Source organism: Panthera onca, chromosome C1, assembly GCF_046562875.1.
Source record: "Panthera onca isolate mPanOnc1 chromosome C1, mPanOnc1 haplotype 2, whole genome shotgun sequence".
Classification (NCBI taxonomy): Eukaryota; Metazoa; Chordata; class Mammalia; order Carnivora; family Felidae; genus Panthera; species Panthera onca.
In genome coordinates this window covers 115,758,249-115,785,137 of record NC_138346.1, presented here as the reverse complement: position 1 = coordinate 115,785,137, position 26,889 = coordinate 115,758,249, and the positions used below count along the sequence as shown (strand labels likewise).

The following is a 26,889-nucleotide window of genomic DNA, read 5'->3' as shown; positions in this document are numbered from 1 at the left end:
GTCCTCTTTCACCTGGCTCTGTGTGGTGCCTTCTGCATCAGGGACACTGAGGGAGGCATCTGCTCAACACTTCCTCACCTATCCCCCCCACCCCCAACCCCTGAAAAAAACACAACCCAGTAATGACACAGATGGCTAACTAAGGACTTTATTTCAAACAAAAATTAAAAAGTTGAGAGTTCTTTCCCTGGATGTGGGGGAGGGATCAGGCCAAGGAATCCCCTGTGGCTAGACTGATCCCCTCACCCACAGGAGGGGTCCCAGTCCTTCCCGCCCTTGACCCCGGGACTGGGAACCACCACGCGTGCAGGACCCTACGTCAGAGCCAGCCGCTAGGATGGGACAGAGGCAGGCAGCAGCACAGCCAAAGGCCAACCACAGGAGTCCTAAGTACCAAGAACCTACTGTCCCCACCCTCCCCCCTTCCTGGGGCCCAGAACACAGCAAGGATGGCCTAAGGGAAGAACCTTGTGGACCCTGGTGAGGAGCAGAAAGGCCCCAGTGTCCCTCCCATCTGTCGCCTCTCCTCCAGAGGGGGAGGGCATCAAGTCCTGCAGTTTGTCGGGAGGGGAGGTCCTGGCAGGTCTGGGCCCTGCCGCCGCTGGCACTCCCACTCCCAGCAAGCTCTACAGTTACCACATGATCCTCTGTATTTCTTGCCTTCCTGTTCCCATGGGCGGGCAGGGCTTCCTCCCGGGAGGGTCCCCCACCCCTGCCGGCCGGTTCACATGATGCCATTGGTGAGGTACTGGAAGCCGTCGTAGAGCTTGGTGGTGATGGACCGCATACTGCCGTCCACCATCTGCTCCACCAGCAGCTGAAGCTGCTCCTCGGTCATGCTCATGTGGAAGCGCTCTTTCAGGTTGCGGATGGTGCTGGAGCCGTGGAAGCAAGGCAGCTGAGAGCCTGGGGGAGTGGCGAGGGCGCGGGTCATGGGCTGTCTGCCGAGGCCCTCCCCTCCCACTTCAGCGCCTTCCCTGGCTGCGGGCGGACACAGTTCTGCCTGGGAAGGGGAGTTCCGTCTTGAGCCCATCTGCACCCCACACTCCTCAGGCCCTCCAGGTGCTGCATGAGGGCAGAAGGGGAGAGGACCGGCACCGTCTCGCCAAGGGCGGGACCCAGAGGGAAGGCTGGGGAGAGGGTCTGGGGAACGGGCCCTGAGCTGGGCACTTATCTGGTCGCAGGCCAATGCCTATGCTACGTCTGACACTCACAGATGATCTGGGCCACCGTCATCACGGGGCCAGACGGGGACGCTCCTGAGCAACGGCGACAACCTGTGGGGTGGGGGCAGGGGCGGGGAGGAGGAGGACACTGGCAGCTTAGCCCAGTGTGCACTGCAGCCTTGAGAAGGGAGATGGAGACAGGGCCCAGAAGAGCTGGGAGAGGAGGGATCTGGGACAGGAGGGTGAGGTAGCCAGGAGATGGCTCTGTGGGAGCAGATCAAGAGGAGAGCCGAGAGAATACTTCCAGCTCAGCAGGAGAGGGCAGTGTTGGGACAGGGAAGGGGCCTAGGGACAGGGCAGTGTGTGGTCAAGGGCCAGCAGGGGAGAAAGTGGTGACCAGAAACACCTGGGGTGGCAAAGAGAAGAGCCAGAGACATGGAAGGAAACAAGCTAAGGCAGACAAGGGACAGGAGACAGGGAGGGATGCTGTTCTTTCCCTGAGTGTGCCTAGAGGGTGGTTTCTGTGGCCTGTGCACCACCCCCCACCTCCCCTCCAGCTCTATCAGGAATCAGGAGGAATGTCCCAAAGGAAGAATGGCACTAGATCATGGGAGCTAGATCATGGGAGCTGGAAATCCTCTGGGAATCCCCCCCCCCGTCTTGAGGTGGAATCCACTTTTTGGAAGTTCCATGCTCCAGGGCCCCAATATGAGTGGGAACCCTGAAGCACTATGGGCACTGCCCTGTCCCCAAACATATGGCCTCTTCCCAGCCCACCTTGCTGCATGATCTCGACGATCTGTACCACTTTGTCCATGTGCTTTCGAGCAGCAATCAGCCCCTGCAGCATCAGCATCTTGTAGTAGTTGAACATGTCGCCATCCAGGCCCCCCATCACCTGTGAAGGGACACTTGTGTGTGCACAGGGCTCAGTGTCCTGTAAGCCAGCCAGGACCCCCTCCGTCGGGGCAGACACGGCAAACTCCATGACTTCCCCGCTCTCTTATCAGGCAGGAAGCCTCCCAGGACATCCAGCCTCACCCTGACTTGCTGCCATTTCTGTTGTTTGTCCCTAATTTGGGGGGAGCCCATAGCTCCCTCTCCCAAGACAGAGAAAGGACATAGTGAGGCACCTCTCCTTCCTGACTCACGTCCACAAACTCTGTGGTCAGCTTAAAGGCTGACGTCTCAAAGCCCAGGTTTCGGGGTGAGCTGGACAGGATGAAGCCAAAGTCGATGTGGATGATGTGGCCTTCTGCATCCAAAAGGATGTTTCCATTGTGTCTGAGGAGGGGGCAGAGGAGAGAAAGAGGCAGTAGTAAGTCTGACTGAGGCGGGAGCCTCAAGCTGCAACACACTGGCCACGTGATACCAGGCAGGGGCACCTCCTGCCACGTTTGTTGCTGCTTAGAACTCTGGGCCCAACCTCCTAGGACCTAAAGCTAACAGTGGGAAGGGAAATCAGAAAAGTAAACTGCTATCAAAGGCCGTGGAATCTGAAATTGTATTATGATTATTTTTGAAATTGCATTAACAACTGAAAACAGTTTAAGAATATCCCCATTTTCCAAAAATCATGCTTCTGGCACCCAAACTGATCCCAAATAGAGCACCTGGAGGCAAGGAAAGGTCTCTAGCTCCAGCCAGCTGTCTCAGAGGCCAAGCCCTCTGCTCAGTGGGAGGCCTCCAGTCAGAACATACTTTACCTGTATTTTCATGGTAATTCCTGTCAGCCCCTCGCAGAGCAGAGCCCCACTATAAGAGCACAGGCCGAGCGGAGTGTACGTGTAAAACAGCGTGGGGCTCTGAGCAGGAGATTCTAACTACGTGGTAAGATCACTAACGTTAAAAGAAAAAAAATCTCCGGAGACAATTCTTACAGGCTAGCTGCAGGAAGAAGAGTTAGAGGGAGAGAAATCCCAGGTCTCCGTGATCCCCCCAAAATGGCCAGCAGAAGGAGGAACAGTTAGCATGCCAAGCATGTGAGCCCGGTCCATTCAGCCTAACCCTCTTTCTCAGTGTCAACAGAGGCTTTGGCAGGCTAAGAGCTCCTGGTCTGAAGACCCCTTCTCTAGGTCTGGTGTGACTGGCTAAAAGAGGGGAGAGAGGGGGAGCCAGTCCCACGTCAGTCCTTCCTCCTTGGGGAAAGCATTACAAATTTAGCAATATAGGCAGTCTTGGGAGCGAGAAGGGTTTTAGATGTCCTAGTCCAACCTTTCATTGTACAGGTGAGGAAACAGAGGCCCCAAGAGAAGGGACTTTCATGCCCACGGCCCCATGGCTATGGAGGGGCGGCTTCTCTCAAATGCTGGAATCCGCTCCGCTGCAAGGTGGTCCAGGGCTCTCCGCAGCAGTTAAGGAGATCTTACACCTGATTCTACCTGATTCACTGTCACCAGTTCTCTCCAGTGGCTGATCCATTCACAGATTGATGACATCTGCTCTTTATTTTACAAGGCTTATCAGCTGCCTGACCCCTCACCCTCTTTAAAGGATGATCTCTACTCTTCCAAACACACTAGTTTCCTACAGGAAAGCTCAAAGGCCTGACTAGCACCTGCCCGCCTGCCACCTACTTACTCAATCCGGGGCTCAGCTCCAGGCTCTCTGGGCCTTGGGTTCAAAATCCTACTTCTTCAGGGATAGTCTAAAGCTTGCAACCAAAATCCTTACAAATAATCACATTTCCTGTCGGCCTGTGCATGCAGAGCCTCTGCTGGGTTCCTTTGTAGGGCTGGCTGGGTAGAATAGGCAGAGGTCCTAAAAGCTCCTGGACCCTCATTTCCTTTGGGGGAAGGGCCTGCCTCACAAGGTTTTCGTTGGCTTTTAATACGAGAATGCCAGGCCATGACAGGTACTTAACGGATGTGAGATTTCTGTTAAACATCCCATTAGTCAGATCTTCACACACTGCCATGTTACCGGGAGCCCTAGGAGCTCAGGCCACTGCATCCTGTCTTTCCAGGAGGCTGCCCTCTATCCAGTGAGAGGTGCAACTCACAGGAACATTCAGGATGCTGACCTTGAGTCACTCACTGTCCGGAGACAGACTCTCTAAGACAGACTTTCTCAGGGGTAACTATCTCTGTACAACACGTTGTTCACCTATATGTGAAGTCGGACCTCACAAAGTTCAATGTGATATTGAAAGAAATGACCACTCTGGGGGAAACAACAGACACTTAAAAGCTTTGGAAGTCATGTGTTGGAACAAGAAAGGGAGTATGGGGCTGGGAGGTACAACTTTGTGTCCACCATGTCCCTCACATGCATCTTGTCTCCTGCTCTCGGTCACCGCCACCACCACCCTCAGGCCGGGCCTCAGTACCTCTTGGCTTTGTTGCTGAAGACCCGGATGAGTCCAGCCTCACCCTCAGCGCTACAGGGGCGGTCACCGAACGGTCACCGAACACAGACTGGACCCTGTCACTCCTGTACCTGTAGACTGAGGCTCCTGGGCCTCACAAGGGAGGCCCTCCGACCTGGCCTCGGCTTACCTGCGGTGCCTTCTGCTCCCTCTGCCAGGCAGTGTGGCCCCGGCTTTCAGCACACTGGGCTGGTCCCTCTCCTGGAGGGTCCCTGCCCCACAGCGCCCTCTAGCCTCGTCCTCCTCATCCTTCAAGACACTGCCTGCTCAATCCCTTGCTCCTCCCCTAGGTCCTTCAGGTCTCCGCCTCTGTATCCTAGTACTTGTCAGCCTGCCTCCCTGCTGAACCCGCGCGCAAACACGTCGCTGCTTCAACTGTGCTGTTCGTTCCACTTTGACATCTAGGCAACGGGAGGCGGGGAAGAGTGAGAACACACATGAAGGGCCAAGGTTAGGATGAGGAGTTCACCCACCTGTCCTTCACTTGTAGCAGGTAGCAGACCAAGCAGTAGCCAGCACAACTTTGCACAAAATTGCGCTGGGCACTGAGGAATGCCTCAGTGGTATAACTGCCGTGCTCCTGCAGGAAGTAATCGAGCAAGGAGAGCTGTGACTGCTTCTTCACCTGGTGAATGGACACAGCGTTGACCACTGGTTCAATCATGCCGCTGTCAGCCGAAATCACAAGGATCTTGTATGGCTTGATCCACAGGGGCACTCGCTCCTGTTCCCAAATGGACTGTGAGGAGACACAGAAGCATGCGACTATCATCTTTCCAAACTGGGGGAGGAGGTTAAAATCCCCCTCTGACCTCAACCTTGGACAGTCCCCATGGTTTTGGATTCTGGATCATCAAGTGAGTAAAAAACCCACTGATCCCACTGAGGACCAGGGAGGTTTGAAAGAAGTCCAGGGCCCGACAATACACAGGGAGGTATGTGAGAAAAGCATCGGATAGATAGAAAGCCCCAAAAAGGCAAAGAAAGGATTTAGGTGCAGAAAAGCCCTCCCTAGAAAATGACAATATTTTCAGAAAGAACTGTATGAAACAGGCGAAGCTGCTTGCAGGCAACCAATTCAAAGGTTCAGGGGATCGACAGCACACTGCAAGCCACCTGCCACAGGCCAGTTCGGAGACTAAAGGACAAACGCACCCACCAAAGTTCAGGGATCACAGCAGACACGGGCCACGAAAAGGCCGCGAGGGGTCATTGTGGAGCTGTTCCCATGGTTGTACTTCCTGGGGAAGTGCACTGGGGAAGGAGCACCAGCTCAAGTTGTGTCTGCATCCAAGTTAGCCCCGGGCAGAAAGATGGACCCCAGCAAGCGCCCTGCGGGACAACCTGCACGCTCACCTCAGCTGGCTGTTCACCTTTGTCCCCCCCCCCCCCCCCCCGCCCCCTCTTACCTGTAATTGCTTCAACACCTGGAAGGCCAGGAGCTCCTGCCGAAGGTCATCCCCACACTTGACAATGACTGACAGGAGCCGCCAATTGGGGAGGTGGCCATAGGGGGAGCCTTCTCTGATCCGCCTGTGAAGAAAGAGGCAAAAGCAAAGGGTGATGCTAGGAAAGGACAGACATTTCTTCTGCCCGAAGTCCAGATCAAACTCCCCACAAGACAAGGACTCAGAAGCCTGGGAGCCTGACAATTTGGGAGAGGCTGATGGACAAGACAGGGGGTGCGGTGAGTCCCGGATCGCCTGCAAGCTCTGGGAGGGCCTAGAGACCACTCCCACCTGACTCACCTTACTTTCTCCTGCCAGGGCTCTTTGAGAGCAACTGCAGAAGGGTCTTCTGGGTCTCGTCTGAAGGCTGTGGGGGTGTGAGCCAGCTGCTCCGAGAGCCGCCGTCTAGCAGGAAGAAACTATATCATTTGCTTGGAGGAGACACCCCAGAGCCTCATGTCCCTGTCAATGCCAGAATTTCCTGTACTCTTTCCTTGACTCTGGGCACACAGAGCTAGAAACCTGGCTGAGAGTGTTGCTAACCTGGTGGTTTGTAATCATGTTGCAATGCAGGTTACCAGGCCCCATTCCTCCACCAAGACTCTGAGTCAGATCAGGTGTGGCTCTGGCATCTGTGCTTCCAGCAAGCTCTCCTCCCCTCTCCCTTGATTCTGACACGTGTAGTCCTCAGACTGGGTCTGAGAAACGCTGTTCTAATTCCGTCCTCTGGTGCTTTCATCCCTTTGGAGTCCTCTTAAAATGTAATGTCCTTCTGCGGTAGCCCAGTAATTTCTCAACCTGCACCTTCACTGCCTCAAGTTTTGTGGTCTCAGGACAAGGATAGAGTAAGGAAAGAGAAGAGGGAAAGACAGGCTGACACACAGGAAGGGGACAGAGACAGGCAGTGCCTGAGAGGGAGGAGGAACAAGGGGCAGGGTGGTAGCCTGGCCATACCGGATGTCCCCTGCTGCTATAAACACAGGCTCCTTGCTCTCCTGGCTGGTGATGCTGTCCACAGAGAACTGGGAGATGTTGTCACAGCTGTTGGTGTGCACTTCAGGGAGCTGAGAGAGGAGGGGACCATAAGTCAGAAGTGCCAAGCACAGGCCTCGCTTCTGTCATCTACTCCTCCAGCCACTCTGCCTGCTTGCTGCCTCTGTGTCACAATCACCCCACCACCTTATGGATGCTGTTCCAGAAAGACTGCCCTGGTTCCATGCCATCCTCACCACCTGGACCCCAAACGTCTAGGCACTCACACAGGCCTTACAGCAGTGTTTCTCTAGGCGTGGACTCTACCTGCATCAGAATTGCCTGGAACGCTGCTAAAACACAGATTCCTATTTCCTGCCATCAGTCTGAAGTAGAATTACTGGGAATGGGATCTGGAAGTCTGAACTTTTAACAAGTTCTCAGAAGACCCCAAGTGTGCTCAAGTTTGCACAGCCCCGCCACAACAGCCACAGAAAGCTGGACTTCAGGCCTTCTACTAGGTGTTGTCCACAGCTTTGGCCTCATTCTCCCTTAGGAGAGAACAGAGCCTCTCCCGACTAGTCGCCTCTGACTATTTCTTCAGTCTCAGCCATTCAGTCTTATTTCCCCATCTCTCTCAAATACAAATTATTCTACCAGACCCCAGGGTCCACAGCAAGGCCTTTCCCTTCTCCTTCCTTCGCAGTGGATCCCTTCTCCTCAACTCCACTCGGCACTTACTGCACACTGTCCTGTTGTATATCCTAAACAAAAATTTTCCCCTTAGATGTCTGTGTCCAGTCTCCCTAATTGGACTGTAAGCTCAAGGACAGAGAGTCTGTCTTCACAAAATGAAATGTGGTTGTGTCACAGTCCTCCATAAAATGTGGCTCTGGCTCTGCATGAGAGTCCAAGTTTCTTTCCATGGTTGATAGGATCCTTCCTACAACCGGGCCCATGCCAACCTCTCCAGCCTCCTTCTGCACCACTTCTCACCCACACCGCACATCACAGTCACACACAATGTCCTTCAGTTCCTCAACCGGGCCGAGCTCTCTTGTCCTCCGCCTTTGCACATTTGCTACTCCCTCTGCCAGGAGTGCTCTGTCCAGTAAATTCCTACCCATCTTCAGGCCCCCATTGACCTATTACTTCCTTAGGAAATCATCTGAGGTGTGCCCAGGCCCAAGTCTGTAGTAAGTCCTACCTCTACCCTCAGGTGCTCCCGTTAACGCCCTGCCCTCTGCAGCACAACTGGGGTCTCGCCGGACTATAGCTACCTGCTGACTGGTCTTGTCGTCTGTCTTTTCAGGTCATAACTCCTTGCAGGCAGGGGCCATTTGCACAGCACTCAAGGTTGGCACAAAGAAGGCCCATAAATATTTCTTGAATGAATGAATGTATGACTTATCATTCTCTGTTTCCATAAGACAGCTTTATATAGCAAATGTTCAATAAATACTCTAAGTTTCCCTCACTCCCTGGGGCTTAGGAATTCATCCTTATATTTAACCTAAATTCCTTCAGCAGGAAAACGAGCTCCACCTGAATATTCCAGACTAGCTCTGTCCAGAGCCTTTCCCCTCATCCCCGTTACTACCTAGCTCATTCGTATGGGCACTTGCCTCAGCCTGCCTCTCAGGGTGTGTGGTCCTGTCTCAAATATAACGAAAGCTCCTGGAGAACGGGCGCTGGGCCCCAGTACCACCTCCTGGGAGCTCCCTCACCTCCACCTGCAGCTCGCCGATGTCATCCACCGACCAGGCCTCGTCATCGTTGTCATAGTTGGGCACGGTGCTGAAGCTGCCTGCCCGCTGCTCATGGGTGATACCGCATTCGGGCAGGTTCTCCACGGACCGTGTGCTCCGAATTCGGTTCTCGGGTATCCGGGCGGGGACGTTGGTGGTGTCAAAGTTTTCACATTCGAGGACTTCCACATAGATCAGGTAGGGAGCCTGGCAGGGTTGGGTGCAGTGGGTGTGAGACCAGTATTTGCCACTTAGCTCCACCATCGTCTCCCAAATCTCCCCTCTGCTAACACTGTCCTTCTAGCTGCCCACTCCTAGCTCCAACCCTTGCCTGTCAGTCCCTTGACACTGTGAACACAACATTCAGGGCAGGAACTTGTCCTGCAAACACGCATTTCAAGAATTTGTGTGAGAGCATGCACAGGTTTTAGTTTTTTTTTTTTTTAATGTTTTAGCTGAGGGGCGCCTGCTGGCTCAGTTGGAAGAGCATGTGACTCTTGGATCTTAGGGTTACGGGTTTGAGCTCCATGTTGGGTGTAGAGATTACTTCAAAATAAAATCTTTAAAAATAAATAAATGAATGAATGAATGAATGAATGAATGTTTCAGCTGAGCTCCCACATGTACAGATGATGCACTTAGGCAAAACTATTGATTATCACCATCAAAGAGGCCTGGAAGCCTCTGGGGGCTTGTCCTAGAGATAGACAAAGAGACTAGGGAACAGCTGGGTGCTGTTCCAAGCAGGGTTCTAATCCTCAATACTTCTTCTGAAGAAGCCGAACCTTAGTACTCATTCCAATCAGCACACAAGTTCAGCTAATTCTCTCCAACGTGTGTCTGGCATCCTTCTCTCTCCTCCCTGCCCACTCTGATGAGAGAAGGTCTTAGAAACAAGAGATTTCTCTACTCCCACTGTCACTGTGCCTGGAAAGCCTAAGAGTTAAAGATGGGCTGGAAGGAGGTTGGAGAGCAACTCTCCTGACCATGGGAAGAGGAGGACTAGAAAAATTAGGCCTCTCTGGGACCAGAAAAAAGGCCCAAGAAGGGGGACAAGATGGCCCCAGGATCACAACAGCACTGAGGTAAAGTCAAGATTGACAGGCGCACATGAACCGTGAAGGAGTCCAGGATGTTGGTGCAGCATACCTGGGCATATACACAAACCTGGACAACCATGGGAGAAGAGTCAAATGTAGGGCTGGGTTTGGGCCAGAGTCCACCTACCTTGTCCTTGGAGTTGAGGACAACAGCCTGGGTGTGGGGCACTCGGACCACGTGGTGGTCAAAGCCAGCAGTGGGCAGCCAGACTCGGGCAGGGAGCTTATGGTTGAGCAGGGAGAGCTCTGAGATCAGCCGCTGTGTTTTCTGCTCTTTGGTGGGGAGCGTGGCCAGCCGCTTGCCAATTGCCATCAGGGACTTGATAAATTCTCGCTCAGGAGCCAGTCTGACGGGCTACAGGGGGGTGGGGTGAAGTAAAAGACAGTGAAGATACCAAAGAAAAAAGTGGGCCACCCACTCAGTCACTCCTGGCCGTGCAGGCCAGGGATCCGAATGTCTGAACCCTAGGGAAGGAGCTACCTTTCAGCACTGGTAGCAGATCCCACCACTCCACCCCAGACAACCTGAGCTGGGAGTATGTAGAAAAGCCAGCCCACTCCTCCACAGGCTGATTCTTGGGTGGGAGGGGGGCATGAATGTGGGTCACTGGGAGGCACCCCTCTTCTCTTGGCCCTGAGCTCCTTAGGAACTGTCCCAAGGCTTCAAGATGGGTGGAGCGGACGGAGAGAAGAGCTGATTACACCTGACATGCTTCACTCGGCTCAAGGTTCTTGGGCTGAGTCTCTGCTGCAGGGCTCTGCCAGAGCCCACATGGCTGGGGAGGGGAGCTCTGAGTCACTATGTCCCCTTGCAAAGAAGGAGGACTTACGCCATTCAAATGACTTCTGTTACCTTCCATGGCATCCCCCTGGTCCACCCCACGGTCTCTTACAAGGGGTCATTGCACATGCAGGGGATGAGGAGGGGATGGGAGTAGACTTTGCATTAATGAAGGAACAATCTATGGGGACAGAAAAAGGAGATGGAGGGAGGGAGGTGCGGGGAGGTGGGTGGAGAAAGCAATAGCTCCTTTCAGCCCTTGCCAAGGGCCCTGAAGGCCTGTCTCTTTCAGTGGTTCTTCCTTAGGTCCTCTTCCCCCTTCTCAGGGACTAGCGTCCCCTTATTAGCTCCCTGCTGTGGCCTGGCTCCGCAGGCTGGGTACTTCGTCATTCTCAGAAAGGGCAAAGTCTGTCTGGGGAGGGAGGTGGGAGTAGGAGGAAAGATGGACACAAAGAAGGGCTCTTTTCCCAGTCCAAGTCCTTCTATCATGAGGGCACTTTATCAAGGTAGCCAACCAGCAGCTCCATCCCAGCTCCCCTCAGCTATGTAAGAACAGTATCTCCTCTTCTGGTAGAAACAGTATTTCACTCACCAGGCCTTTTTCTCCCTCTCTGTGGGTCCTGTTTAGTTTCCTGAGAATTGAGAATTTCTACCCTCACTCCCTTACACTGCAAAGAAGAGCTTCTTTTGAAAGCTGGGCAGTACCAGGCCCATCTCCGCATGTGCAAAAGGCCAGGGTTCAAAGGAACAGCTCATCTCTCAGCCTCTGCCCCACAGGGGGGCTGGCTTAGGGCTCCACACAATAATGAAACAGGGTATCAGAATCAATCAGGGTTGCTCTGGGAAACAGGGTTGAAAAGAGATAAAGACAGGAAGATTGCAGAACTGGGCTTCTGTGGCCCCTGGAAATATCACAGGGGCCTCATGGAGAAAGCAAAAGAAAGGATAAGGAAATTTGGAGACTCACTCCTTCATTCATCCTGATCCCCTAATCCATCCACTCAGGTGGCAAATGGTCACTGTTCCAAGGACCCTCCACCCCAACCAATTCAGAGTCATCTTAGATTAGAAAAGGCAGAATTCCTTCCCATCCTCCAATCAGCAGGGTTGGGGGCCCCTACATTCCTTGAGTATGTTGGAGATGTGACCCCAGGCCTCGAAAGAGGCTCTGCCACATGGGAGGAGATAGGAATCATTATTGAAAGGAAATCAGCACAGAACGGAGAAAATTGACTGGGTAGATAAATCAAAAAGAAAATGTAAAAAAATCATCCAAACTCCCAGAGGGTCCAGCATTTCCTCTCACGTCTCTGCCCAGCAACAAGGTCCAAGACCCTGTGGGATCAGAGGGTCACGGGGTTAGTCCAGAGGGAACAAGAAAGGAGAATGCAGATTAAGGAACCTCCTGGCAGTGAGCTGGGAAAGGGAAGAACTCAGACCTGGAAGAAAGGTGGTTGAAGCTAAAAAAGAAAACCAGCTGTGGGGAGGTAAAACTTTCCTTCAGGCCAAATCCTGTTTGCTTTTGGAGTCTGCTCCCCCAGCACAGGGGCTAGCATTTAGAAGGGCTGAATAAATATTTGATGGTCTGATGGCAGAAGCCATAGGGAAAGGGTTCTGGGTGGGGGAAACAGGATCCTGGGGGTTTCTGCCAAACAGTTCTTGGCGTGAATCCAGGGGTAAATTCTACCTCTCTCCCAGCTGTTTTCTCTAGAGACCCAGGAACAGGGGCTGAGTCACGCTGCATCCCAGGTGCATCTGGGAGAAGGCCCCACCTGGACTCAGGGTACTAGAGGCAAAGGACGGGGGATTCCTCCAGGCTGGGGAGGCCGGGTGGGAGGGGCGGTTCTCCCAGGAAAAAAAGGCACCTTTTAACTCCAGCCTTGGCCTGGGGACTCAGAAGACCTGGGGACGGAGAGGAAATGCGGCCACAGGGGGAGCCTGCCACCCAGTCCCAGCCTGGCCCCACTTACGGAACTGAATGAATTATCAATACTCTCGGTGCTGGAGGAGAGCTCCTGGGAAAGGGCCAGAGGGCAAAGGGAGGAGGAGGGGCAGGGAGGGAGGGGAGAGAGACAAAGGCAAAGAATTTAGCTCCAACCTGGATCATAACAGCTTCTCTTGTGATCTCTACCTTGCTGCTTTAACGGGAGAAAGTCAACCCAGAAACACCACTTGCCCCAATTCTTGACACTTGTGGGAGACACTGGAAGGCTGCTGGCTCAGACCTTCGTAAAAGAAGGGTTGAAGAGACAGAGGGTGTGCTTTTCACTTTCTGCCCTTCTCTCCTTGCCTGAACCCAGCTCTCCCTCTAACATCTGGGTGCCTCAGGGCGGTAACTGCCCTGGCAAGCTGCCTGCTTTCTCTTCGTCCACTCATGCGCTCCCACCCAGAGTCTTCTCTGTGGAAACCACCACAAAGGGACTGAATGTAACAAGCTGTGTAGCCCCCATACTGGAAAGCCCGCATTCCTCCAGCTTCTTGGAAACAGCAGGGAGGAAGGAGAAAAGCTAAATTTTCAGTGTCAAGGGTGTCTCCTCTCCAATCAGCCTCATTATCACCCTGGGAAGACCAGTCCCAACACTGAAGCAGGTGACAAGGGACACTCCAGAGCCAGGAGCATGACACCTCGGGGCTAGATGCTGCTGGGCATAAAGGAGGGGATGACTATCTACCAAACCTCCGCAGGCTTCCTATCAGGTTATTTCATGCCCCACTCAATAAATTACAATTCTTGGACCCAAGGTGGGGAGCTGGCCCTAGCTGCATCCACCTGAGAAAGCTGAGCAGCTGGGTAGCAGCCATCCAGGTCCCAGGTGAGGGGATTTGTCTAAATCTCACCCTGTGTCTTACTGGTGTCTAGAGCAAATCAGGGGAAAGGGCTAGTGGTCAAACTCTCCTCCAGCGGCTCTGTTGCAGCTCATGCACAGACCCATCCTGAGTTCTGTCTGCCAAGGTCTCCCAGGGCAGGGACAAAGGGGCAATACCTGTGCACCAACCTGCAGGAGGGCAGGGGCCTGGCCTTAGGAGACAAAGCCCTGGGAGGTCCCGGGGCAGGAGGGCAGTGGTCACTGAGTTTCTACTTTGCAATCAGGATGTCAAGCATCTACTTAATTCCATTCCATGGTTTACATTCTCTTCTAGCTGGAGGTCCTACAGGCAGATCATTCCTTGAAGGATCTGGGGAGAAGGGCACTTTGAGGGAGAAGGCAAGCCAAACACTCTGCCAAGGCAACAACTCCTCTGTTTTGGGTAGGTAGGCAGAGGTGGGAGGGAGAGCTGAGGCAGTGAGGAGGATGCCAGAGTCTGTTCTGACTTAGTGGCTCAATTTCTACCTATGAGCTGGCTGGGGAAGAAACAGCAGGCAGGATATTGGCTCCGTGAGCAACGCTCCAGCTAAGTCTTCCACAGATGGGCCCTGTCTGACTCATTAACAGCCCTGGGGGAAGGGAGGTATATCTGTCCTACTCTGTAGGCTTGAGTCACTCATACTGAGTCAGCTCCAGGACAAAAGCTGAGGCCAAGAAGCTGACATCACACCGCATCAGGATGGAAGGCCCACCGGGGTTTCCAGTGTGACACGTGGCAGATTTCTCTGTACAAAGGTTGCAGTCCTGAAAAGACAAAGCTCATCTACTAGGATTGTCATTGTGTGGGGACGGGGTGTGGAGTGGGGGTGGTACCTAAATCATCTCTGCTCCCTGGGCCCCTACTCTAGGTCAGAATGTCCAGCATTTTGGTTACAAACGGGAAGGAAAACCACCTGAGCAGAGTCCTCTGGTTAGGCTGACAAAAACTGCTTTGAAGCGGTGGGTCCTAGGGGCTGAAATGGTGAGGGGTGGGAGAAATCCGCGCTAGAGCCCTTGGCTGCTGTGGTCCAGAGTGGAAAAGATCCATCATTAGAGGAAAACAGAACCCTGTGTGACATCTGGGGAGGGGACGACTGTGCAGGGAGACTCCGGGCAGGGGGACAGCTAGACCGGCAGCCCCAGGGCCGCCTCTTCTGCAGCCTCACTTTACTCTCCAGAGCTTCTCTTTAGCTAATTTCGTGCTTTGTTTAGTAAGCTGGTGACTTCCTCCTTATACGCAGGAGACAGTTTTTCAAGAGAGTCACGACCTCCACCAAAAAACTGTTAGAACCAATGAATTCAGTGAAGTTTCAGGAAACAAAATCAGGAGTCCCACACTAAATGGTCTCTCGGATAATGGGGTCTCAACATTCCAAGTTCCTGGAGGGACAGGCCGTACTTTATCCTCCAGCCCCCACTGCCTCTGGCACTGGACACTCTGCACACTGTACGACCTCATTTGTTGAGTGAATGAATGTTGCATAACAGGGGAGGAGGAGGAGGCAAACCCATTCCCTTGGTATTGGACCTTGACAGATGTATCCTCAAATTGACAAAGGGGTTTGGAGAGACCTCTGTGCCAGACGCCAGTGCTTGGACCTGTAGAGACATTCATGTTTATTCTCTCACTCCTGCTCTCACGTTTCCTAAGAACGCACAGTGGGTTCAGGTATCTCATTCTGCCAGCATCAGATAACCCAGGAATGCCTAGGGATGGGGTATCTCCTTCCTTTCCTGGATCTAGTGACCCAAGATAAGGTGCCAGGTTGGAAAGAATGGCAGCCAGAGAAGCCATCCCAGAGGATTTAACAGAATACCTAGGTCTCAGAGTCATTCATGATTGCATCTTGGGAAGGAGTTAGAACCAAGGAAGAGGGATCAAGGACCAGCACAGAGTAGCCCTGAGGCCTCAGCTTTTCTGATCCTAAGATGAGGACCATCAAATGCACACAGAAAAAAGCCACGCCTGACAGGAGGCACCAAGGGGCTCACTTCCAGCTGCTCACACACACACTGCTATGGGCCTGAGCCCAAGAGGAGGAGCTCCCAAACCCTTCATGACCGTAGTCCCACCAGATCTAAATGATTCTTCTTGTTCTGTAACAACCTCCCTTCATGATTCTGAACTTCCCTGCCAAGCTCAACCAGAAAAGGAAATGGTCCATTTTGGTTCTGAGAACAGTTGACCTCTTCTGCCTGTGCACGGAACTCTGGAAACCTAGATGGCTAAGGCCTATGCCATTCTTCCCCAGGTGGACTCTGACAGCTGAGGGCCTAGGAAAACAGATGCTGAGAAGTAAGCAAGATGGCCTGGCTGAATGATGGAGGAGTATCAGCTGTGAATTGAGGCCCGGCTGAGCAGCCCTGGGCAAATCACCTCGCCTCTCTAAACCTGTCTCCCCAATGGTAAAATAATCCCCATCTCTTAGGACTTTGTGAGGATGAAACGTAAAGTACCTGGCATGATGCTTGGCACATAATAGATGCTCAATAAATGTTAGCTCTGTTAGCTTCACGATTATTAAACTATCATAACAAAATCCCAAAATTCCAGAAAGCAGGCTCTGTAGTCTCTGTCCCTCCTGCTTTCTCCCTTCCTTAGTCACTCTGATTCAAAGAAGCTGAAAGAAGTCTCATTGTATCAAAACCGTGGGTGGGTTATGTGCCCCACAGGGGCACATGCCAGCACCATGGCTATATGCATTTTCCAACAAGTGCAAATTCCTTGTTCTTTTCTCCCTTCTTTCGTAGGCTGGGCTGGCAGCCAGGATGAGAGCCGGGATGGTGGTGAGTCAGAAGGGGGTACTGGGGCACCATTGTCTGGCTGGGACACCAAGTCACTGACACTTGGTTGTCCCCTGGCAACTTCCCAAGCTATCTGTCCAGACATGGGATGGCAGTTGGGCATAACCTACTGATGTGCTTATCTCCTCCCTGCTCTGGGTCCTAAACTGGACACCCCCAGCTGCTCATGCAGCCTTCTCCTCTTTTCAGCCTTCAAGTCTCTGACAAGCCTCTGGGCATGCCCAAGATTTACTCCACACCAAGACTGCTTCCCTTTCCCCTTTGTGCTTCTCCCAAATGCAAAGTGAAAGATCCCAGCAAGACATCCCTTCTCTGGAGGAAAGGCAGGCACAAGGGCATTCTGCAGATGCCTCAGTGACAGGGAATAAACCTTACTCTTAAGTCGACAAAAAGCAGGATCACTGGGAGTGGGGCAGAGGGATTATGAGGAGGAGGGACCAGGAGAATGAAGCTAAGGCTGTATTTAACAGGCCTTCCCTCCAGCACACACACCATCCCTTTTCCTCCCCCATGGCTGCTGCTCTGAGAGGCTCTGGTAGATACCCCAGGTCTCAAGTCAGGGTGGGAGGGGTCTCTGCCACAGTTCTCAGTAAACAGTTAATGGAAAGGCAGGGAAGTTGAGTAAAAACACCCGGGCAGAGTCAGGAGTGTCAGTCTTGCTGTTAGCTATATGACCCGAGGGAGGTCACTTTATCTCTCTGGGTCTCTAAGTTCTTCCTTTGTAAAATGAGGCAGTTGGAATACATGAATCCTAAGGTCTTTTTCCACTCTGACATCCCATGCTTTTATCAGTGAAATGAAACAGAGGGAAGGAGAGAAAAGGACAGAGGAACTATATGTCTCCATGCCACCTTGCCCCACTGCCCCTTCCAGGCATTTTACCTCATCCTCATTCTCCACTTTGGGGTTGCTGGCTGTTCGTTTCAGGTTGCTGCTGAGGCTTATGCTGGCGGTGGCATCGGATTTAGAGCGCTGGTGAGTCCTTTTAGAGGGAGACAGCCCCATGTCAGGTGCTGGGCTCAGAGAGGGCAGCTCCCTCTTCCGGTGAGCTGGCTTCAGCTCATCTGAGAGGATCAGCTTCCGGAGCTTGGTCCCACGGGAGTGTCGCTGAGTGGAAATGTGCATGTCTGAAGAGTAGGCCCCGAGCAGCAGGGCGCACTGGAGGGAAAAGTTAATGCTTTGGCGGCAACGGTGGACGATGTAGGGCTTGATGGCATCACCCACATCCTCATCCATGTGGATGTACATGTTAAGCAACTGGGGCAGATAGAAATCCACATCCTCATTGCGAAAGCAGAAGAGCCGGTTGCCAATGTAGGCTTGTACTCCAGGCTCCTTGGAGTTGTACAGGTAGGAAATGGCCATGGAGATGTCGAACAGTTTGGACTCAAACAGCCTCAGGAGCCAGGACTGTCTGGCTGAGTTGTTCTGCCGCCGCTTCCTTGCTCCCTTGGCTGTGCCTGAGGCCACAGTGGCCCCCATTTCATCTTCTTCCTCCCTTATCTGGGAAGGTGGATCATCCAGGCAACGGATTGCACTGTCCAAAATATCTCCATTGACCAGCTCCAGCGGGGTGCCTGTGCTAGAGACGGCCACGCCTCCACGCAAAAGCTTGACTTGCTCCAGCACCTCCTGGCAGGCCTTCTGAGCCACCTCGCGGTCAATCACCGATAGTTCCCCAACCCCCTCCGTGATGACGCCTAGCAAGGAGCCCCCGTTATTCCCTGGTGGGCCAGGAGTGGGCTCAGAAATTGGCTTCAGAGGGGCAGGTTCCACCACCATGTCTCCCATGGCCACAGCCAGACTTCGAGCTTCCAAGCTGGAGGAGGAAGGAGAGAGAAAGGAACAGAAAGGGAGACACATACACACCAGTTAGTGGTGGCATCCTCGGGTCTTCCTTTGCCCACCATGAAACCTTCCCAGGCCCCTCCTCTTTTTGTCTTCCTGGACTTCTTCAAAATCAGACGACAAGCCATCTCCCATGGAGCCTCCCCTGCCTACCTCTATGGCTGGTCACATTACTCTTCCTTCCTTCTGCACTTAGCTACTCGGCTTAGCCTCTGTTCCTACCTTGTATTTGCAAAATGTTGCTTTACATGTTATGTTTGTATAGGTGTATACATTCTGCAGATAGACTGGGAAGCAATTCTCGTCTTACTCCCTTGTCTCTAACTCTTCAAATGTTTTCCTATCTTTGTGCTCTTCCTGGGTCTTCCCTGACATGCCTGCCCATAACCTTTTTCTTTTTTTCTTTAATCTGTTATTTCCTTACTCATATAACACTCTATACACAGGTCCTAAGCATCTCACCTTTATTTAGTATCAAAGTCTTCATATATTTTTCTAATCACAGATACTTTACCTTCTCTTTAGACTCAAAGTTCCCAAGGAATAGGGCCAGCAAATAACATCCAGGCTTCACTTAGAAGAAAACAGCTCTAAAACAACCATCAGCAACTCTGCAGAAGTGTGTCATTTCTCTGCTTGTCTGACTTCATGACACCATTCTCTCTTTCTCTAGTGCTGTGGTAGCTGAAGTAAAGTGGAAAGACTCCTGAACTTGGAGTCAAATAGGCTGGGATGGGATTCAAGATCCTGGCTCTGCCATTATGAAATGTGTAATCTTATGCAAACCATCTATTTTCTGAGTTTCAGTTTCCTCAACTGGAAAATGGGAAAAACATCTATTTCTCATTGTTACTGTGTGGAATAACTTCATGTGTGTAGAAGGATCTAGCACAGTCCCTGGCACACATTAGCAGTCAATAAATATTAGGTGACTCCCAATCACCTAACAGGCTAGTAAACAGTGTACACGCATGCAAGTGTGTGTGTGCGCACGCATATGCTGTTTGTAAGGAAAGTGAACTTGAGTTACACTCGTCTGAGAATCCTCCAAAACATTTATGACAGCTCTCTCCTACCCCGACACTACTTTCCCCATTATCACACACACACTTCAAGAACTGGAAGGGCTGAGAGAAAAAAAAGAACTTGGGCCAGAGCTCATGGGTCTATAACATGCAAACTACAGGGAGGAACAGGAATCACATCACCAAGAAGCTCTCTCTGGAGTGACAAAAGCCACTGCTCTCCTAGAACGGTTGGTTCTTCAGAGCCTCACCGAATCCACATCAGAAGAGTTAGTGCAGAACTGAAGGAAATTTCAAAACGGGGACTGGGAGAGGCACATTGTTAACGTCAGCTCAACCCAGCTCCAGAATCTGACTGTAGTAAGCAATGGGCTCAGAGGCCTCTTCATGAAAACACAGAATGAATCTAAGATAAACTCAAGAGCATGAGCAAGAGGAAGGCAGAATCTACTGTAGAGCTGGAATGCAGGTAATTTCCAACTATTAGTGACATCACCTTGGATGCTTGTGAATCTGGGGACATAGGACTTTGGGTAGGTGAAAAAAGGCTCAAGATACAAATTCTCTGATCACACTGAGAAGCCCCATTTTCCACTGCCACCCTCCCAGGGCCTCTTCTTGAACCTCTAAAACGTTAAAAGTCAAAGCTATTCTGCTCTGCCAATACTATTATAGTCCAGCTCCCTGCCTCCCAGCAGTCCCCACTGAAGTCTTGCTGGAAGACAGATGAGGAACTCTTCTGTTCTCAGAGATCACCAAAAAAGGCTTCTTCAGTTTATCTTTCTCCCAACTCTGTCAAACAAGAAGTTCCCATCCCTGAATTTAATTTCTCCGATGCAGCTTGAGCTCGGAATCAGTAAAAATTTGGCAACTTGTTCATTATCTCTCCTAAAATTGGGCAGCATCCTCTGAGCAGCGGAACCAGCATGGCTGTCTAGGTGGATCTGTCCCTACTCGCAGCTTTAGGTGACACAGGGGTAATAAGGAAGTTTCATCTCCCCTTGCCACACCTTTGCAGGGCTCTCTGCAGCAGAGGGCCATTCTAACTCAACTGAGACCACTACCTTTTAGGTCTGCTGAAAAACTCACATGACAGCTTCAACTGTTTTATGCAACTAACTTTGTTTCCTCAATCTGTCTATGAGTGGTACATCTTTCCCCTTCCCTCTATTCCAGAGACTTCCAAGTCACCAAAAGCTCCTAAAATCCACTTTTCAAAACTTCTGAGAGATGTGAAGTTCAGACAATCTCCCACATTTAGCACCACAGACCTCACCAGGATCTGCAGCAGATGCCTGCCCACATTGATCACAATTGGGATTGTTACTAGCACCAGCAAGGGAGGTAAGCCTGCCATTATTTTTTTGTAATCCCAGGGCTCAGCCAGGAATCCCACATCACAGTACTCAGGGGACTCCTCACTGAACAGATCCCCCATCTAGCAGTCTTTATTCCCTAGGGAACCAGACAGTGTCATGAGGTGCAGGAAAACTGGATTCTTCTCCTATGTAGGAGGCTCTGCCACTAGAAACTACCAAACTGGAGGTGGACCTCCCTGGCCTCTTTGAGCCTCAGGGATTGCTTGCATCTGAAGCAAGTCATGGGGGGAAGGAGGTGTTGAGTTGCCAATTTAGACAATAAGAAACAGGAAAAGGATTTTCTAAAACCTAAATCTTGATATGGTCTTCAACATCAATTCATTCCTTTTCAAAAGCAAAGACAATATAGCTTTGGTAAGTAACCATTCTAAAGAAAGGAAAAGGACTAGAAAGCTAAAGAAGAAACGAAGAAACAGTTCCTGTATTCATCACCCTTCCCCTTGTAAGAGAATTAGAAAAAAGAGGGGTGCCTGGGTGATTCAGTCTGTTGAGCATCTGACTTGATTTCAGCTCAGGTCATGATCTCAGGGTCATGGGATTGAGCGCTGACTCAGACTCCATGCTGAGAATGGAGCCTCTTAAGATTCTCTCTCCCTCTTCCCCTCTCACTTGCATGCTCTCTCTCTCAGAAGAGAGAGAGAGAGAATAAGCAAATAGAGAAGAAAATCCAAATCTTTAGTATCAAATGGCTCTTATGCTCTCAAAGATGTTCAAACAACTGAGCCCCACATTTCACACTGGGAGTCTAAACTGTCCTTCCAATTAGATAAAGGGGACTGAAAATGCCTCCCCTGCCGCAGTCTAGCAGCTGGCTTCTAGGCACTGCGATGGGAGTGGGGGGTATTAAAAACTGACTGGGCTCCAGAGCTTACTGTCTGGGCAATGTAGGAATCCTCGTCTGAGCATCAGGCGGCTGTTCAGGGCAAAGCGCAGCAGGGGCAGACAGAGAGGCTATACATGCATGTGTTCTATGTGACCTAGGATTTAAGTAAATGTCTGCAAAACCTCTAGGGGGAGGGGATGTTTAACCTGGTTTCCCACTTCTCCTCAAAAGATTCCAAGCAACAACCTTCCACCCCTCTACTGGTCTCCATTAAAGGCCTTCCTGGATTGGCCTCTGCTAGGATAGGAGGTAAAAAGCCCCAAATCAATCCTCTCACCCAGTTAACCACCATTCCCTTCTTGGGGGAATAGATAAATATGGATTGGTTCAAACCAAACCTCATGTTTTTACACGTTCCTGTATTTTCATAGAATAGTCTTAAGAGAACATCTGAATTTCCAAGCAGGTTGGCAAGCTCAATTTCCCTCCCTTTGAGATGGATCATGTGAGTTAGAAAAAAAGGTAGTGAAGCCACTATCTTAATCCTACAAGGTGAGTAGCTGAAAGGGACTGTTACAGGGGCGCCTGGGGGGCTCAGTCGGTTAAGCGTCCAACTTCAGCTCAGGTCATGATCTTGCGGTTCATGGGCTTGAACCCCGCGTCGGGCTCTGTGGTAACAGCTCAGAGCCTGAAGCCTGCTTCGTATTGTGTCCCCCCCACCTCTGTCCCTCCCCTGCCCGTACTGTCTCTCTCTCAAAAATAAATAAAACATTAAAAAAATAGAGACCCTTACAAGTTCATGGAAAAGAAAGGGAGGGTCACATATGTTATTTATAGTTACACAGGCTTCTAATAAATAAAAGTGACAATTATATAAACGAGAAGTGTAAATCCTCTAAAGTTCAATCCTCTTTTGTTACGATTAATAAATCAAGAAATAGAGGCACAAGCATTTTATCCAATGCTACAGTGCTAACCTTCAGAAACAAATTGTGATAATGAAGACATTAAAGGAATAGGAGTAGGGATGAATGGAAAGGAAATGTTGATCTCATCATAAAAGTGCCACTGGATTTGTCACCCAGTATATGTTTGCCTTTGATAATAATTTTTCAAACATTTATTTATTTACATATTTATTTAAATGTTTATTTATTTAGAGAGGGAGCTCGTGAGTGTGGGGGGAGGGGTAGAGAGAAAGAATCCCAAGCAGGCTCCACACTGTTAGTGCAGGGCTTGATCCCACAAACCATGAGATCATGAGCTGAGCCAAAATTAAGAGTCAGACGCTTAACCAACTGAGCCACTCAGGCGCCCCTAAGATTTTATATTTTTAAGTAATCTCTCTATACCCAACGCGGGGCTTGAACTTACAAGCACGAGATCAAGAGTTGTGTGTTCCACCAGCTGAGCCAGCCAAGTGCCCCGCCTTTTTTTTTAATTTTTTTTTTCAACGTTTTTTATTTATTTTTGGGTCAGAGAGAGACAGAGCATGAACGGGGGAGGGGCAGAGAGAGAGGGAGACACAGAATCGGAAACAGGCTCCAGGCTCCGAGCCATCAGCCCAGAGCCTGACGCGGGGCTCGAACTCACGGACCGCGAGATCGTGACCTGGCTGAAGTCGGGACGCTTAAACGACTGCGCCACCCAGGCGCCCCACCTTTGATAGTAATTTTTAAAAAGAGGTTGCTCTTCCAAAGAGACTCCACATCACCCTAGGCTGCCTGTTGGCTGTTGAGAAGTTTCTTCTTATATCTTAAAGTCTAACTCAAACCTTCCTTTAAGAAGGTCTCTGCTCATCCTTCCCCCTTGACCTCAATGGATAAGGTAGAGACTGAGTACTATTTTTCCCCTGTAGAAACTCAGGGCTGAACAGTCAAGCAGGCTCAGGCCCTAGCAGGAACCAGGTAAGTGCTTCCCCAAGGCCCCAGTGGGGAGTTGTTATCAGGGAAGAGGGCATTCTCAAGCTACCAGCAGGAGGGTAGGGAGGGCAGTGGTCGCAGGGTAGTTAAGTCAATATTGAATCAGGCTGAGAAGTCTCTGTGCAGGGCCATGGGAGCTGGTGTAGGCAGATTCCAGCCAGACAGCCCAAGCCAGCTCTGGGAGCCCCTGCTGAAAGAGACAGATGGCAAAGAAAGTAACCTGTGCACTCACCTCTCTCTGAACTGTTACTCCCTGTTGCAAGCCCCAAATGTGCTTGGACTAGGCCCTGTCTTGTCTCCTGCTAATTGCTGAAAGGTTCCACCCAAACTTCTGCCCCAAATCAAAGAATTTCAATCTGCTGCTTTGGATGGCGTTTGGCAAACATGTTCTCATGCGGCATGGACCCAGCTCTGAGAATGAAGCAGGGAAGCTAGAGGAAACAGGATTTCTCTTTGGGGGTATTTGAAAAGAGTGAAAGTCCTCCTAAAAGGGAAGATGAGGAGGCTGTGCTCTGGCTCAGGAGCAAGGAGGGAGACCAGGAAGAAGGAGGAAGAGGAAGCATGATTACTTTCAGACAGCCTAGAGTCGGAAGATGAATGGAACTTCACCAGCCCTCTTCACTGTCATAGGCCGGGAGACATGGACACAGGGAGCACGTTTCCAAGTTCTTCTCCAGCCATCTCCCTCCAAGGGCTTTCCCACAAACATACTTTCCACCCATAAAATCTGGATTACGGACCAAGTCCAGGAAGAACAGCAGAGGTGGTCAGTAATTTCATGCAGTGGGGCAAAAAAGCAAGGCAAACAGAGGAGGCAGGCCTGGAGCTTGTCTTTCAAACGGACTTATCACCACAGCTGGCAACTAGAAAGACCCAACAGAGAGACCACAATGAAGGAAAAGTCTCAGGTCAGCTAAGCCACTACTAATAAGTGCCTTTTGTCTGAGAAACCCATAATGTTCTGTAAACAAATAAACCAAGTCTAATTTTCCCCTAACCCACATCCTACAAATAGCCTATTACACACCAATGCCCACAGAGTGGGCCATTCTCCCCAAAAGGTCACTCTAGAGGTCAAGTGAGGAAGTCATATGCTGAACCCAGGAATCCTGATTCCGAATGTACAACTTTTTTCTAATGTCTCATGTTCCTTTTCCCAGTTACCCCCCAACCCCACCCCAGGCCTAAGCTCTTATGGAATCAACCAAAACTATTCCAGTAAGCCACAGACAGTAAACTGACTCCTGGATCTGGACAGGGGTGGGAAGACACTCTACTCTGTGATGCCTTAAAGACAAGCCTAAAATTAAGTAATCCAAAACAAAATTTCTCACAACCTCATTCAGTCTCCATGCGGGCCTGTTCATCCCTCCTAGTGGCTGATCCTGAGTAGTCAACAAAGTGTAATCTGATAGGGACTTCTTCAAAACTTGCTCCATCCTTCAGAAACACCCTTCTGTCCAGAAAAGCCTGAGTGAGACAGCTGAGGCTCCCCCTCCTCCCAACACATTTTATCTCAGTTCAAGGTTTAGCTGATCCTGAAATAAGTGGTATGTAAAGATGAAGAATGTGACAGAGAGCACATGAAGACCACATGGAAAACAAAATCAAGTGTCACAAGGATCAGCAAAATCCTTGAAATTCGAGGGAGAAGGTGTCAAAGTTGGAAATCCCGAATGGGAAGGGGCACTGTCAGATCTTTTCTCTTCTATAGGAACAAACCTCCAGAGGTTGGGGGGTTTGAGAAGGGATGAAAGGGAAGCTAAAGAAAGTTACAGGGCTCATAAAGCACTCTAGAGAAGAAGGGTAAGAATTAAGGTCAAAGTACAATGCAAATGGTACTTTGGGAATGCCGATGAGGGCCTGAGATTCCTTAAGGAGAGAGGAAGAGACAATTCTTGGAAGCCAGGAGCTGGGTGGGTGGCAGTGAGGTAATGGAATCAGAAACAGAGGAAGAGGGCCACGGGGAAGTGGAACCCAGTGCTGGGGCTGCACGAAGACATCGGAGAAGAGGAGCAAAATAGGAAAGGGGATGAAGGCGGAGGCTGTGGGAAAGGTTTGGGGCGGGAACACAGATGACGAGGAAGGGCAAACAAGGGTGGGCATTACAAGAGGTGTCCTGATGTGGAAAGGGTTCATGACTTAATAGAAAATAACTCGGGACAGAGGCAACAGGAACGGGGGTGGGGGGTGGGTCCCCGGGGCAGAGGGAGGAGCTAAACAGAAGAGGAAGCCAAAAAAGCATAGGAGGACCCTAGGCTTGAGGGAAAAGAGTGGAGAAGACACTCGGGGTGCAGCTGCCACCAGGACGTCAGTTTTGTAGTTGAACCCAGGTGTGGGGGCGGGGAGAGGCTGTGCGGGACAGGGTGGGAGAGGGCCCCCCACCCCCACTCACAAGGGCCAGGGGGACTCACGGGGTAGGAGTCGCTTACCTCCGGGAGAACCCCGCGGAGGGGGTGCGGGCGGTCGGGGTCGGGCTGCCGACACCGCCGCCTCAGCAGCAGCGGCCGCTCCCGGGTTCCATTGGCCGCCTGCGCTTCCCTGACAGCGGCGGCGGCGGCTGAGCCAGGCCCCGGCTTCGGGGCTGCCCTCGGCGCCGCCTGAGGGGGCCTTCGCGCTGCCTCAAGTTCGACCGAGCCGCACAGCCTCCCTCCCTCCCTCCACAAAAGCAAGACCAAAAATAACAAACAGATAATAAATAAAATCCCAGCAGGGCTCGAGTCTTCTCGTGAGTCCCAGCAGCTCTTCTTGGGATGTGCCTTCCTGCTTCTTCGACGCTCAGGACCCTATCAATCCCATAGCAATCTAAGGAGTCGGCTGAGCTGCCTGCAACATGCCTGTTCAGAAATAGAAAAGGGGGCGGGGAAGAGGCCTTTGAAAGCAGGAGAGGGAGAAGACGAAAGGAGGAGCCTACGGGTGGGAGGAGGGGTCAATCTTCCGAAGGCTAGGAGGTAGCGTATGCCAGGCTGGGTAACCGAAAAGGTCGTAAAAGTTACTGGATAAGGGACGGGACTCCCGGCCTAGAGGAGAGAAGAGCAGGCCAGCAGGCGGGTGCGGACGCCCTGTTAGAAAGGAAGTACAGACATACCGGGTATTTCCATAAGTACCTGAGCATGCAAATTATATGTAAATAAGTCCTTTTGCGTTAGCCACCGAGTTACCGTAATTGCTCTCAGTGGCTTTTCCCCCTCCCCTGTTCCACATGACTCTTAGTAAATCAGACCGTGGGATACACGCAGGGGACCCAGCCGGGAGAGGAGAAAGAGAAAGGGCGGGAGGGGAAGATAGTCACCCTCAACACCCTTTTCCAATTCATCTTTAAGGAAGCTTCCAAGACTACGCCCCTTGTCGCTTCGGAAATGGCGCGGTCCAACCGCGTCAATCTTTTCGCCGTTACCGGCGCGACTCGAGGCCGCGATTCTGCCTCCGAGGTCACCACCTGCCTGGGTCACCACCTGCCTGGGTCCCTTTGCCTTCCAGCCTCCGGACGTTGATCTCTCCAGGGAGGGGCTGGACGGGGCTAAATTGGGAGAGGTGAGTGATCATAACCCCTCTTTCCAAACCAAACCATATGCAGCTAAACAAATAAAAACGCGCCCTGCAATGGACTTATGGTGTTGGTTTTGTATATTGTCAATATTGATTGATTTGATTGGGAG

General features: G+C 51.4%; 1 protein-coding gene across 5 annotated transcripts; it reads right to left on the bottom strand.

Moving 5' to 3' along the window:
- Positions 1–134: 134 nt before the first annotated feature.
- PI4KB (phosphatidylinositol 4-kinase beta) lies at positions 135–26,507 on the bottom strand. 5 transcript variants are annotated; one of them, XM_060622718.2, is made up of 13 exons: positions 25,663–26,505; positions 17,116–18,052; positions 12,553–12,597; positions 9,929–10,156; positions 8,681–8,908; positions 6,936–7,045; positions 6,282–6,386; positions 5,943–6,066; positions 5,007–5,272; positions 2,318–2,450; positions 1,944–2,064; positions 1,215–1,277; positions 135–906 (listed from the first exon to the last, which is right to left on the bottom strand). In XM_060622718.2, the coding sequence occupies exons 2-13, from the start codon at positions 18,022–18,024 to the stop codon at positions 725–727; spliced, it is 2,514 nt and encodes an 837-aa protein (XP_060478701.1). In that variant the 5' UTR covers positions 18,025–18,052; positions 25,663–26,505; the 3' UTR covers positions 135–724. The 5 variants fall into 5 exon arrangements, with proteins under 5 accessions (XP_060478701.1, XP_060478704.1, XP_060478702.1 ...); XM_060622721.2 differs by lacking the exon at positions 6,282–6,386 and having other exon boundaries at positions 25,663–26,507; XM_060622719.2 differs by lacking the exon at positions 12,553–12,597 and having other exon boundaries at positions 25,663–26,504.
- Between the last annotated feature and the right edge of the window lie 382 nt (positions 26,508–26,889).

Coding starts and splice junctions, on each gene's coding strand:
- PI4KB (XM_060622718.2), bottom strand. CDS start 18,024: ATGGGAGACATGGTGGTGGAACCTGCCCCTCTGAAGCCAATTTCTGAG. Junction 10,157..12,552: donor TTGATAATTCATTCAGTTCC/GTAAGTGGGGCC, acceptor ACCCCCCTGTAG/CCCGTCAGACTGGCTCCTGA. Junction 2,065..2,317: donor TGACCACAGAGTTTGTGGAC/GTGAGTCAGGAA, acceptor GTCCCTTCACAG/GTGATGGGGGGCCTGGATGG.